Source organism: Truncatella angustata (genome assembly GCF_020726525.1).
Source record: "Truncatella angustata strain MPI-SDFR-AT-0073 chromosome Unknown BKA67scaffold_1, whole genome shotgun sequence".
NCBI classification, from domain to species: Eukaryota; Fungi; Ascomycota; class Sordariomycetes; order Amphisphaeriales; family Sporocadaceae; genus Truncatella; species Truncatella angustata.
This window is the reverse complement of record NW_025763381.1, coordinates 580,249-593,159: the sequence shown is the minus strand read 5'-3', so window position 1 is coordinate 593,159 and position 12,911 is coordinate 580,249. Positions and strand designations below refer to the sequence as shown.

The 12,911-nt window shown below is 48.9% G+C and overlaps 4 protein-coding genes across 4 annotated transcripts; 2 read left to right on the top strand and 2 right to left on the bottom strand.

Annotated features, from left to right (window-relative positions):
• Positions 1-495: 495 nt before the first annotated feature.
• BKA67DRAFT_4883 (putative cytochrome p450) lies at positions 496-2,630 on the bottom strand. Its single transcript, XM_046096946.1, has 5 exons — positions 2,246-2,630; positions 2,182-2,187; positions 2,073-2,124; positions 1,278-2,018; positions 496-1,223 (listed from the first exon to the last, which is right to left on the bottom strand). The coding sequence occupies exons 1-5, from the start codon at positions 2,439-2,441 to the stop codon at positions 617-619; spliced, it is 1,602 nt and encodes a 533-aa protein (XP_045963182.1). The 5' UTR covers positions 2,442-2,630; the 3' UTR covers positions 496-616.
• A 528-nt stretch (positions 2,631-3,158) lies between these two features.
• Positions 3,159-5,411, top strand: BKA67DRAFT_543391 (uncharacterized protein). The gene is made up of 4 exons (XM_046101181.1): positions 3,159-3,329; positions 3,387-3,496; positions 3,570-4,501; positions 4,553-5,411. The coding sequence occupies exons 2-4, from the start codon at positions 3,464-3,466 to the stop codon at positions 5,049-5,051; spliced, it is 1,464 nt and encodes a 487-aa protein (XP_045963181.1). The 5' UTR covers positions 3,159-3,329; positions 3,387-3,463; the 3' UTR covers positions 5,052-5,411.
• Positions 5,412-6,209: 798 nt separating this feature from the next.
• Positions 6,210-8,581, bottom strand: BKA67DRAFT_4842 (uncharacterized protein). The gene is made up of 3 exons (XM_046096916.1): positions 8,197-8,581; positions 7,115-8,130; positions 6,210-7,061 (listed from the first exon to the last, which is right to left on the bottom strand). The coding sequence occupies exons 1-3, from the start codon at positions 8,278-8,280 to the stop codon at positions 6,572-6,574; spliced, it is 1,590 nt and encodes a 529-aa protein (XP_045963180.1). The 5' UTR covers positions 8,281-8,581; the 3' UTR covers positions 6,210-6,571.
• A 612-nt stretch (positions 8,582-9,193) lies between these two features.
• On the top strand, positions 9,194-10,976 carry BKA67DRAFT_4850 (uncharacterized protein). The gene is made up of 7 exons (XM_046096918.1): positions 9,194-9,532; positions 9,591-9,647; positions 9,700-9,764; positions 9,824-10,215; positions 10,272-10,367; positions 10,435-10,907; positions 10,956-10,976. Exons 1-6 carry the CDS (start codon positions 9,334-9,336, stop codon positions 10,817-10,819), a joined length of 1,194 nt encoding a protein of 397 aa, XP_045963179.1. The 5' UTR covers positions 9,194-9,333; the 3' UTR covers positions 10,820-10,907; positions 10,956-10,976.
• Positions 10,977-12,911: the final 1,935 nt, after the last annotated feature.

Genomic DNA, 12,911 nt, shown 5'->3' with positions numbered 1-12,911 from the left:
AGAGCTGCGCTAACATCACGCAACGGACATGCGCAAACACAGTACAGTACGGATTACACGGATCAGATAATTACATAGCTCATGTATGGTAGGTCGGGCGAGCTGCACGTCATGTACAGGTCATGTTATCTCGTGTTACTCATACTCAAGGCGAAGCTCTGGGTCGATACTGTCGGTCCACAGGAGCCGAAATTGACAGGTGGACTAGTAGGGCTGCCTAATGATGCCTGCAGCCCAGCGGCGGGAGCCGTTGTCATGGCTCCTTTATTGGAACCATCTTTGATCACGGCTCGCGTTGCATGCAAACGTATGATGGTTGCATTGGGTCCGCAAGAGATAGCAATTGCTGCGTCGTTTATTCCTCTTCTGGTGTAGCTGCTGTGGCACCATTGCCAGACGGCTCTCGTTATCGGCACACGTCAAGTATCTAAGGTTAGTCCATGTCACTGATGCGGCCTTCTAATACTACTCTGCAACGGCTGGGTGTTCTATTCTCATACTGGCTAAAGAAACGAGCAGAAAAAGAAGAAGGAGAAGAAAACAAGAAATGTAATAGGAGAAAGTAGAAGGAAAAAGGGAGAAGAAAGAAAACGTTGTCCACATTCCAACACAGTATTCAATCAAATTTGGCCCTCGGTGAGAGCCTCACCTTGATATCGTGACCTTCCTTGATGGACATGGTCCCCAACACCGGCCTGCCTTCATCGGCATGCGGGAATGGAGGGTTCCCTACCAACTCGACGTCGAACCGTCGCAGCACTGTGGCCACGAAGACCGTCACCGAGTAGCGGGCCAGGAACCGACCGCTGCACATGGTTTTGCCCGCCCCAAATGGCCGCCAGGACGGGCTCCGCGTTAGATTCTCCTTCTCCCACCGCTCGGGCCGGAACACGTGCGTGTCCTCGCCAAAGACGCCCTCGTCAAAGTGCAGCAGCCTATGCGGCACCATGACGCGGTTGCCTTGGCGCATCAGCTTGCCGCCGATGATCGTGTCCTGCATGATGAGTCTGACCGAGGCCGCCCATCCAGAGAGTCGGAGCGTCTCGTGCCAAATGCGGTCGACTTGCGGACACTTGGCCGGATCTTGTATGTAAAAGGGGTCGACTAGACTATCACCGCTAAAAGCTGCCTCTGTCTCTTTGCGGAATGCCGCCAAGTGGGCAGGGTTGTACAGCAGGTAAGCAATTACCCAGAAAGCAGTCTTCCGGGTGTTGGTATTAATTCTTGTAAGTAGTTAGCCGGTCGCCCGAGGGAATTGTTAGATTAAGAAGACTGACGCCAAGTAAATATGGAATATCACGACGGCCAAGTTGTCGTCGTCGACTCCGAGTGCCCTCATTTCGTCTTCCAGAGTATTGACTAACCACGCAGCGCCATCCCTCCTCTGGCTCTGGGGAGTCTGGAAGTATTTCTTGAGTGACGCGATGACCTGGGCTCTCGGCCATGACATATCATGAGATGCGAAGCTGGGGTATTGGTACAGCATCTTCCAGATAAGTTCGTCAAACACCAAGAAAGCTTCTGGGAGCCCGGGGTCAACCTGGTCCAACAATTGTCCAAAGTAGACCTGCTGTCCTAATCGGATAAAGTAGTCAGAGCACCACTGATAAAGTGGGAGCTCGATATGTACCGAGCTTTGAGGGCTAGCGTATGTGCATATTTCTCGTAGCGGATCTAAGTGTAAATGGCCGTCTATCCAGGCCTGAACCCTCCGTTGGATGATGACCAATTCACTGCCTGGATTGAGCTGATGGGCATGCATTCTCTGGGCCAAGACACCAAGTGACTCGCCTTGGGGGTTTGGGAAGCCAGCCTTATCCACAGGCAGTGCAGAATACATGGTCTTTATAACGCTCTCATTGTTACCATTTGTTCTCATGAGAGTCTGTACGAAGTCCTCAAAAGATAGCGTCTCCGTGTTTCGATAGACTTCGGCGGAGTGTTTTGCCTCTGTCACCACATAGAAAGTCACCCCGAAAGCCGTCAATGCGAAAGGTTCACGGGCATCAAAATGTTGTCTGGCCAATCCAATAAGCATGAGGCTTACCAGATCTTGCAAACTTTTGTCTTACTTAGCTCTAGCAATCAGACCGTTTGAATCTCGGAAAAAGGCCCGGCCATGACCTGCATATACATTATTAGTCACTGAAGACTAAGCATGAGGCGGATCAGAACACTTGCCCAAGACTAGGTGACGATCTGATCAGTACAAACTCGTTTAGTTGTTGTTCTGCAGCAAGCTTACATGGGATCCAGTAGGCAAACTCCTTAGGACGGCTCGGGTGCAACAAAGGAATTATGGTAAACCTCCATGCTCGCCAAAGTAGCAGCGCAAATAGTAGACAGGTGACTACCTTCGTAGGGGCATCAATTTCCACCTTTCTAGAGGAATTGGGCGGGATATCCTCGAAAGGGATGGTGACGTTGGACAAAAGTGACATGATCGCGCGCAAAGTGAACTTTCTAACTTGTGCGGAGAGAAGAGGAAGATATTAGATTCACTACTCAAGCTCAGGGTGTCTCGGGGCACGAAGTTATCTATGGTCGCGGATTTTTGGGCACGATAGGAAGCAAGTAAATTGTATCATGTTTACCATCCATGCCGCCAACTCTAGACGTTATAACATAGTACATTTTACGTCTGCATACACAAATTCCCGTTCATGGAACGATAAGGTCAACTGGTCTGCAAGTGAGATAGCATTGCATCCAACTACGGGCTCAATCATAGAGCTCCTGCGACCATTAGTCGAACTGGCCAGTCACACTGCACCGCGCGTATGCGGTTGTGTAATTTCGTCGCAAAGTCCCCGGCACCTGCACTGCCGGGGGCAAGGCCCGCCCGAAAAGACCGATGATTGGGGTGTGGTCATAACGCATGTTCGAATAACAGCATGTTATCACGATTGTGACAGCTTGATTCTCAACTCGGTCTTGAGCCCGCTCCCGCGCACATATATCCTGGCTGCAGTGTGACTTTAGAGGCAACGGCGCAGCAGAAAAGGTCGGTTTTAAACTCAATCAAGACGAACAGGTGGGGGCGGCACCGGGCGCGTTTGCGGATCTTGATCCCGCAGATCGGTGTCCTATAGCAAAAAGGCATTCTAGTTAGATTTGGGTGATTGGCCGATGCAATACTTAAAAATACAACGCTAGGACATCATGCTATGTATCATTTCCAGGACCGAAGTCAGTAATAGACGGGCCACCAGCGTCTCGATACCACAAATAGCCGGCATACGATATGTGCGTTAATCCTGCAGCGCAGTGTTGTTGCATTTTAGGCAGATTACACCTAAGTGTATCATTAGTCAATGACAACCGCCGAGGTAAGTAAGTATGCCCTTAGTCATCGACGATCATTAACATATGCACCGAACATGAAGGCATGGAGATTCAAGAGAATACTACAATCTAACAATGAAACAAATTGTCATGGTCTTGGAAACCCCCTAACAACGATATGGCTAATGTGATGAATACTGCGGGCACATGCGTAAGCACTTTTTGCGTCCAGTCACCTGGGCAGCTTGGGATGAAAACGAGCTGATCATATTCTTCCGTGCCAGTGCCTGATCTTATCCACTTTGCTCGAAGGAAAGGTCTCTTTTCCCGGAAGTGCAGCCTACACGGCGTCCCTCGGCTCCTACTTTTCCCTGCAGCAAGCCGACGTCTTACCCAAGTGCATCGTTGCGCCGGACACAACCGATGATGTCTCAACGGCCTTGCGCGTTCTCGCCAACGCCACTACCACAGCTCCTGAGTGCCTTTTTGCTATCAGGTCCGGCGGGCACTCAAGCTATGCTGGGGCGTCTAATATACAAAGTGGAGTGACAATCGACCTGAGAGGGCTCGACAGTATTGAGACAAGCTCGGATAATTCCAGTGTTTCTGTCGGCTCAGGGGCTACTTGGGGTGCCATCTACTCTCAGCTTGATCATTCGAGCCTGAGTGTCGCTGGAGGCCGGTCAGCCGGCGTTGGTGTAGGCGGCCTGGTGATTGGAGGTGGGATCTCTTACCTTGGCCCTCGATACGGCTGGACATGCGATACGGCCACGAGTTTCGAAGTGGTTCTGGCCAACGGGTCCGTTATCACTGCTGATGAAACTCAACACCAAGACTTGTTGTGGGCTTTGCGCGGTGGCACGAACAACTTTGGAGTGGTGACCAAGATAAACCTGCGGACATTTGAGCAGGCGGAAATTTGGGGAGGCGTCGTCTACCATGTGATTGATATGGAAGACGAAGAGATCATTGCTCTCTCTGAATTCAGTGCATCCGATACATACGACAAGTACTCGTCGCTGATTACCACTTTTGGATACTCGGGGGCCCAAGGAATGTCCGCCATAGTCAACAATATGGAGTATACGAAGGCCGTGGTAAACCCCCCAGTATTCCAATCACTGTCAAATTTGTCATCGATATATAATACTATGCGTCTTACCAACATGACAGACCTGTCAATCGAGACGCAGTCGCTCCAGGAGGACGGCTTGCGGTATGTACCCTTACGTGTATGTCGGCGGCGGATAACTAATCCATACTCCAGACAAGCATCTGCCACTCTCACTATCGAGCCTACGGTTGAAGCAATCAACGCCAGTGTACAGGCCTGGAATACAAGTGTGCCTTCTGTGCAAGACGTTCCTGGCGTCATCTGGAGCCTCGTCCTTGAGCCGCTTCCACCAACATTCTATGCTCAGCACAACCCAAATGACAACGCGCTTGGGCTTTCAAAGAGGCACGGCAAATCTCTCTTGGTGGTGCAGTTGAGCATGACATGGCTGAATGCTGAAGACGACGATAGGCTTGCGGCTGCGGCAAAGGCCTTGATTGGAGACATCGCGCAGCGCGTTGGCAAGCTGGGCGCTCTCGACCCGTTCCTATACCTCAACTACGCTGCGCCGTGGCAGCAGCCAATTGCAAGCTACGGAGCGGATAACGTCAACAAGTTGATCAAGATACAGAAGAGATACGACCCCGGAAATATTTTTACGCATCGTGTTCCTGGGGGTTTCAAGTTACCGCGCACACCCCAGCCAGCGTAGTTAAGTAATCTCCCAGCATCAATGGGGATATACGTCTCCGAACATACCTAAGATTACAGTTACCTTTACCACACCAATAAACCACCAATGAACAGAAGCTGCGTCATGAAAGGTCCTCCAATCAGGCATATGTCGTGTTGTATCAGTATATAGATTTTGAAACTTTTGGCCCCCTTTTTCATACACTTAAGGCGGTCCCAAAATGGATAGCTATGACCTCGCTAGATGCACCTTGCGCCAGGGATATCTAAGCCGATCCAGACTCATTGCATTGCGACTGCATCGTGGAGACTTATTCAACAGGTCAATTGCACTCTCTCTGACAATCATTTTTCGATGGCTCGGAAGTGCAGATGGTAGCAATCTCCATATGCAGAATTTGACCTGATCCAATCATATCAAGTGCATGTGTAGGGGTAAATACGCTTCAACTTATCATGTATGTGGCTCTCGTGTATGGGAATGTTCCAATTGCTGTAATTAATATCCATTTTCATTACCTGATAACGGGTTACCTGCAGCAAGCATCAAGTATCCTGTGGCACAGACGCGCTGTAACCACAAGCGGAGATAGCGCGACTTCTGGGCCCCAGGTAAGCAACCCGGGGGGATGGAGGTGAGGGGGTGGTGAGGTGAGGGATGGGTTTGTGGATAAGCGATGCCAACACAATGGATGGATGATACGACTTGTATCAACGGCGTCGTATTCTCACTGCTGGGTACTCCCAATCTGTTGCTGCACGTTGCAGGGCTTCGGACCGTACCTTTACATGCATTTGTAGAAGCGAGAACGGATAAGAGCAGAACAAAATGTAATTCGCCAGGGGGTAAAGCTGATCAGAACCCGGATTACGCGCTCACACACCACATGTCAAATTAACCTACTCATCTATGGAATGCATGAGGCGTTACGGCATGCTCCTCCTCCGGTGGGCTTGGGGAGCTTACTTTTTCAAGGTCCTCGATCATGCGCCAGCGGCTTACCCCTTTTGAAGTTCGGCTACGTTTACAGAACACAGGGATATTCTCATGGAGTCTTCCCTCCAATCGCACTGCACGCTCGGATCGGGAAATATGAATCGAGCAAGTTTCTGGCGTCATTGTAATTACCTTTTATAGTAGACTGCTGGTCAGCGAACGGTCTAGACCGTAACTAAGGATTTCTAGAAGGGAAGCCTTACTGAATAACAGAATCATGACACAGGTCATGTAACTGGCGACAGCATTGGCTCTCGCACTGTGCATGAAAACAAAAAAGGGAAGTACTTGCAACTAGTCTCTATAGGTCGGATGCGTCAGGACCAGAATACTTCGAAAGTCTAGGCGTTACTGTACAGCTCTCCTAGGTCTGATATAGACGTCAGTGCAATGAGTGTATATTCTTTCAGTTCAGACTAGCTTCCGTGCTTCAATAAAAACATTAGATTCATGAGGAAATTCTACCAGAAATATTAAAAAGTACCAGTTCCACCAGAAGCGCTTTGTGAACCGTTTCAAGCCAAATGCAATTCAGCTTACAGCTACACGTTCGCTTTAGGCGGGATCTTAAATCCACCGGGCACTTGACTCGTGAAAACCCCCTTGGGATCAACACGCTTCCGGACTGTTTGCAATTGAGCAACGCTTGCCGCGCCGTAGCTGCGAATGGGATCCTGATCTTTACCAGCATAATTTAGATAGACGAAAGGATCTAGGTCACCGAGTTTCTTGGCTTCCGTATTGATTGCTTTAAGTAGGTTGTTGGCCGCTTCTACCACGAGCGCGTCGTTAGATGGGTCTGTCCAAGAGGCCGTAAGTAGTGCGACTACAAATGATCCTTTCCTGTTCTCTAGCCCTAAGGCATTGTCCTTGGCGTGTCGTGCATAGATTCCTGGTGGCAATGGTTCGAGCGCAATGCCCCAAATAATGTTGGCTACCTGCGATATACTGGATAGGCTGGCGTTCCATTGTACATAAGTAGATTTAAGCACCTCCGGGGTTAACACGAAGGTTGATACGCGAGATAGAGTGCTACTGAAAGTTAGTCGACGATAGTTCAAATACAGAGGAATAGTATTACGGACCGTGGGTGCTCAGGCTGAAGCGCTCGAGTAGCCTTTGCCAGAGTCGTTGTATTCACAAGCTGTGATGTGCTCAACAGGTTTGGAAGTGCCAGGAATCCCTTGTAGATTGATGGCGGCTCTACCGGCTTGGCGTATTCGAGTTGGTTGGAGATAACAGCCCGACCTTGTGCTTGAGAAAAGCCAAAGGTAGTAATGAATGAGGCATCCTGATCATACGCGTCGGGGGATCCAATCCTGACGAACTCGGAAATGACGTCGTCCACAACATCAAGTGAGTTGTACACAGTTCCCGCCCAGAGGAGCCCTTGCTTAAACGTGGTCACATCGATGCGTGTCACGACACCAAAGTTATTATTGCCGCCTTTAAGCGCGTGGAAAAGGTCTGGGTTCGACTTCGTGTTGGCTTGGACAATTGATGCATCGGCCAACACGATCTCAAAGTTGGTTACGGTGTCACAAGTCCAGCCGTAACGGGGCGAGAAGTAGGATATGCCGCCGCCAAGAGTCAATCCACCGACACCTATAAGCGCGATGAGTATATTGAGCCATTGATCCCAACTTCTCGGAATGAGCGCCTGTGCGCTTGGAATCAGAGTTATCAACTCACCTACGTCGGCAGCCCGGCCGCCGTTGACACTGAGACCTAGAGGATCGAGTGTCGCATACACATCGTCCCAGGAGGCACCGGTGCCTACAGAGACCGTGGACTTGCTGGGGTTAAGTTGAACTGACTTGAGAGCCCGCAAGTCGATGACAATGCCGCCATCAATGTTGGAAGCGCCGGCCCAATTGGCGTGCCCTCCTCCGCGAATGGCAAATTTGGGTTGCTCATTTCCCTGCGTTGTCAAGGACTTGATCGCTTTCGAGACGTCTTGGGTAGTTTGAGGTGACACAATGCACGCGGGGTGCAACGCAGCCTGCTGTGCCGCGAAATACGACTCCAATGACGCATTGTATACAACGCTGCCCGGTAAAGCAACCCTCTGCTGACCAAGTACGGCCAACAGTGCACGACACTGTGATAGGTTTGTCAGACAGAGAAGTATGGAGGGGGGGGGGGGGTTCGGTTCGAGTGCGCTTACGCAAATGCTGGTCAGATTGCCTTGGGCGACCATATTCTCAGAGTCAACACTCTCCGGGTCAACATTATGGGATACATCTTTCATTCTCGGGTCAAAGACTTCGTCTGAGATAAATAAACAAAATATTTCTGGGCTGAAATTGCATTCAATGGAGCGGATCTTTCTCCAGCCACAGCTGAATCGACTTGTAAGCGAAGGATCAATCGGTGTACGCGGCGGTGGCTTGATTAGGGTGAGGAGGATTCGAAAGATTCGCAAGAACAGGGGCAGCTGGCAATAGTTCGACACAACTTCCTAGCATATGTATAAATCCTTCGGCGTGCTTTCTAACGCGATGCGACATGTGCACTGTGGAAGTGGCTGCCTTGACAAATGGCAAGCGTCTCAGCCCGGCGTTCATGGTGGCCCGAAACCCCGACGATGCGTCAGAGTGTTACACAGATGATTGAGCTTGATGCCTGTCACTTAATCACGCAATTATCAGCCGTATATTGATCCGGGCATCCCAGGTTGGCTTCGAACACATCTCTAAAAGCCGCAGGTATAGATAAGTCCGATCACTGACCGGATGAGATCAAAAATGGTTGTATAAGAATTAACCGCGTATTATTATGTTTTAAAAAAGACCTACGCGGGAAAGAAAGAATATTTATACAATAGTGAGGTTTAAACTAAAATTAAAGTTTTTAATTAATAAAAACAACTTTTTGATAGGTGTTCAGAGTGGAAATGTTATTAATATAAGTAAGGTACGTATACATGAATGGGTAACAACAGGAGCTTTGCAAGTGGGCCAGGCACGTACAACGTCTGACGGATTTATCGAGGACCGGGGGTGGTCCTATGTAACACTCCATTAAGCAGCCCACAAGGATTAGCCAATCATCATGATATCTTTCGAATGATGGTCGCCCAGCTTACACGAGCTCGGCATCCTTTGAAAGTTTACTGGATAGCATATGGAGGCCTGCACGAACTTGAAGAATCATTCTAGGACAGTTTTTGTCTAATAACAGGAATCCATTTACTATCTTGAGGCTTCCAGCCGAGTCACTCCTTACATTTTGCATCATAACCATCTGTCTGGCTATCGGCCTTCTTTACACCGTCGCTTCCACGACGAGGCTTCAGCACAACATGGCGTCGTTATTGTCTAGGGTTGATCTCTGCTCTATTGCCGCCGCTAAGCCACCTGCTGGAGAAGTCTCGAACTTGGTCAACCCGACCACGCTTAGCCCTGTCACGATCTCGATCTGTGTTATCTTGACAGTATGGGCAGTCAGCTTTGCGATCGCGAGGCTGTATGTAAACTGGCACAAGCTAGATATAGCGGATTGTGAGTCGCATCAGCAGTGACTGTTAGAAGTCACGATGGCTAACAAAAGGAAATGTAGACTTTATAGCGATCGGGATTGCACTAACTATCACATATACGGGGCTCATAGTATCATGTTGGTCCATCCTCATAAAATTCCTCCGGATCTGTTATTCACTGACTTACAGTACACAAATACAATCGGCATCAATGGAACGTGCCAGTTTGTTGGCTGGACGTGAGATATCTGAGGGTAATTTGCCAATTCGCTGCGCCCATCGATACTCAATAAGGACTGACTCGGCATTTTAGATTATATACGCACATACCACGATCGTCGGAGCCGTACTCTTTTTCCCCAAGTGCGCGATATTCTTCATGTATCGCCAGTTGTTCCAAATTCGCCGACCTGTACGCATCGCAATTTGGGCAGGATTGGCGTTTTCTTTCGCGATCTATTTCCCTTCTATCCCGCTGTCCGCCATCTATGAAGCACCGAGGGCTGGACATAGCTGGGAAGAGTACCTGCAGTCCCTGTCGACGCGCCATGATAGCACATTGACTTATTGGGGTATTGTGCAAGGAACATGCTCTGTCGTCTTGGACCTATACATCTTCGTTCTGCCGTTGCCACTTCTCTCCCAGCTACACTTAGCTCGGAAGAAGAAGATTCAGCTTCTTGTCCTCTTCGGGACAGCTCTTTTGTAAGATACCCTCGTCCCAGTCATTGATGGCTTGGCTCCTAACCGAGGACTTATAGTGGCGTTGCAGCTAGCGCTATAGCTCTCTATTTCCGCGTTCAGCTCCTTGGCAGCACAGACAGCACCTGGAGGCAGGCCCAACTGGCCATCTGCGTGTAAGTACCCATGGGAGGAGACCATACCATACCTTTGCGGCCTCTACTAAGACAAAGTCATCCCTAGTGTCGTCGAGAACAACGTCGCTATCACCGTCGCCTCGATGCCTGCCTTTGCAACATTTATGAGGGTCCATATCAGCAAGAACCCCTCGCTTCAGAAGTTTCTAACGAAACTCAGTGGCAGCAGCACTAGTCGGTCATATGGATTTTCAGGCGCCACGTTGACGCCCCCGGCAAATGCTGCATTTGGGTCCCCATCACGTAAAAATGCAAGCGACAACTACTATGAGCTCAATGACTCGGTGCTCCTTTCGACACAGATCACAGTCGCCGATGATGAACAGCCTTTTGCGAGGAGCATGGGAGGCGCGGGGGATACGGGCATCATGCGGACTGCGATGATCTCTCAGCATTCAGAGCCGTGGACTCAGCCACCAGTGGCAAAATGATCTCAATGTTGGCAGAAACTAAAAATCACCCTGGTGTGTTCCGCACGCAGAGGATCAGGTGACTCTATATCGCGATGCCAAGAAAATAGTGAGCCGGAGTGTCCGTATAGGTTAATGGAATAATAATACTTGGTAGTAAGCCCTTAACTGGCCTTCAATGCTCTTTCGCGATGTGGCGTGGGTTTATCAATAAGCGAAGCTCTTGCGACGTGGTATGTTGGGTAGTTTTGTGATCCTCAGACCCACGAACCCTGATGTTGGGTCTCTAGGTTTGCTCTAGTATATCGACGGCGACTTCTTCTTCAACCTCTGGCATATCTAGTGCCTCCCCAAGGCTAAATGTCTCCTCTGGTTCATCTAGCCTCGCCGTGGCCGCAATCTTCTGTTGCCTGTCCTTCTTGGGGATCAATATGAGGGCAACTATAGCCTCCATCTTAGCAAAGTCAACTGGTTCCATATTAAGTTTCGGAATGGGGCTAGACCGATACTATGAGCGTAGGATCTGGCATGCCTTAACTGTCATGGCACTTAGGGAAAGCCTCTGATTCGTCGTCGTCTTCATCGCTGCCGAGAGAAATCGCGAGCACTGAGCGCTATAGGCTGAACGGTGTGAAAGCCTGAAACCATTTCCGATAAACTAAGGTATTTAAAGTGAAGACCACGCTGGTATTGCAAGGGTTCAAAACAGTATGCCACCTCTTGTGACTCGTTGGCATACCACCGAATAGCATAAAGCAATGTAAGCAGGGGCTATGAGTCCAGACGTGCAACCGCACCTGTGCTTACAGGATTCAATGGCTGAAACCCGTTGCAAGAATACCCACCCCATGTAGATATGAATTCTGATGACCTGAGGATTCTATCAGTCCCAGCGTTCCGTTCCAAGTCCTCTATGATGTCTGCCTTTTGCTAGTACTATTTCAACTCTTCTTTACCATTTTACAAGTTACTACCTTTCCATGTTGAAAAGATAAAACAGTGTAATTGATCTTCGTGGATCCGCAAAGTCATATATCATGTTATTTATTCCTGTAGCCGTGATATTCACGACATTATATTTTCTAGCCCCATACTGAACGTTTATGTGGTCATAAAAAGGACACAGCCTTTATCGAGGGGGCACGTATAGATGTTTTGGAGTTTTTTTCGTTGTTTCAAAAAGCAAACATACTGTACACAAGTAGTACTGGGTGAAAACTCGCGCATTTCTGTCGAATCCGATCACCATAACGAACGGCAGTAATTTGCTACATCGTGGCTAACGCCATTGTGGATCATTTCGGGCAAAACACTTCCGGAATTGGTATCACGATTTTGATAATAGATACCAAACTATGATAGTTACAACACTCAAGTCCATCGTCGACACTTCAACGTCAAAGCTGATTGTGGTTCACAGAACCAGCCAAACCCGCTCACGATCGTGGATTGTTAGACACAAATGCAAAGAAGCATAGCAGCATACGCAGCCAATGCTCTATCATCTCGAAGTTCGATATTCTCAGCACAGCAGCCAGAAGAGCCAATAGGTCTAAGATACAGACAGATGCTGCAGTTTGTTGAGAGGTATGGCCATCTTAAAGGTTCTCTAAACCCGCTGCTGGCATAGGATCGCCCTTTCTTCTCCAGGTGAGCCTCGAATGTCAGCGAGGGGCCTGAGAGTGGGCTTGACCCGTGAAATATCCCGTTTGTCATAGAGTAAGCAGTACTTCATGATTGTTTTCAAGGTTTAATTCCGGTATCTGGCCCTGAGCTCCCGCAAATCTCTGCTCACACATAAAAGACTTTTCACACGCAACCAAGTCTTCTTCGCCTAACAAAAGACAACAACTGGTCCGTTTTGTGCCTTGTGAATCCTGATATGTTGTTATATATTGATTTCATGTGTACTTCGCTGACCGTGGTTTAACTCGGTTTGAATCCTAAAGGTTAATTAAGCCACAGCACGTAAACCAGGGAATAGTAATACTACAGTTCTTAGATTATCTCTATAGTATACTCACCACCGGAGTGAATCTTGAGATAATAATCTGCATCTAGTGTATTAGTCTGCCCATTAAACGCAAGCTCAAGCTCAGTATTCTTATAGTCG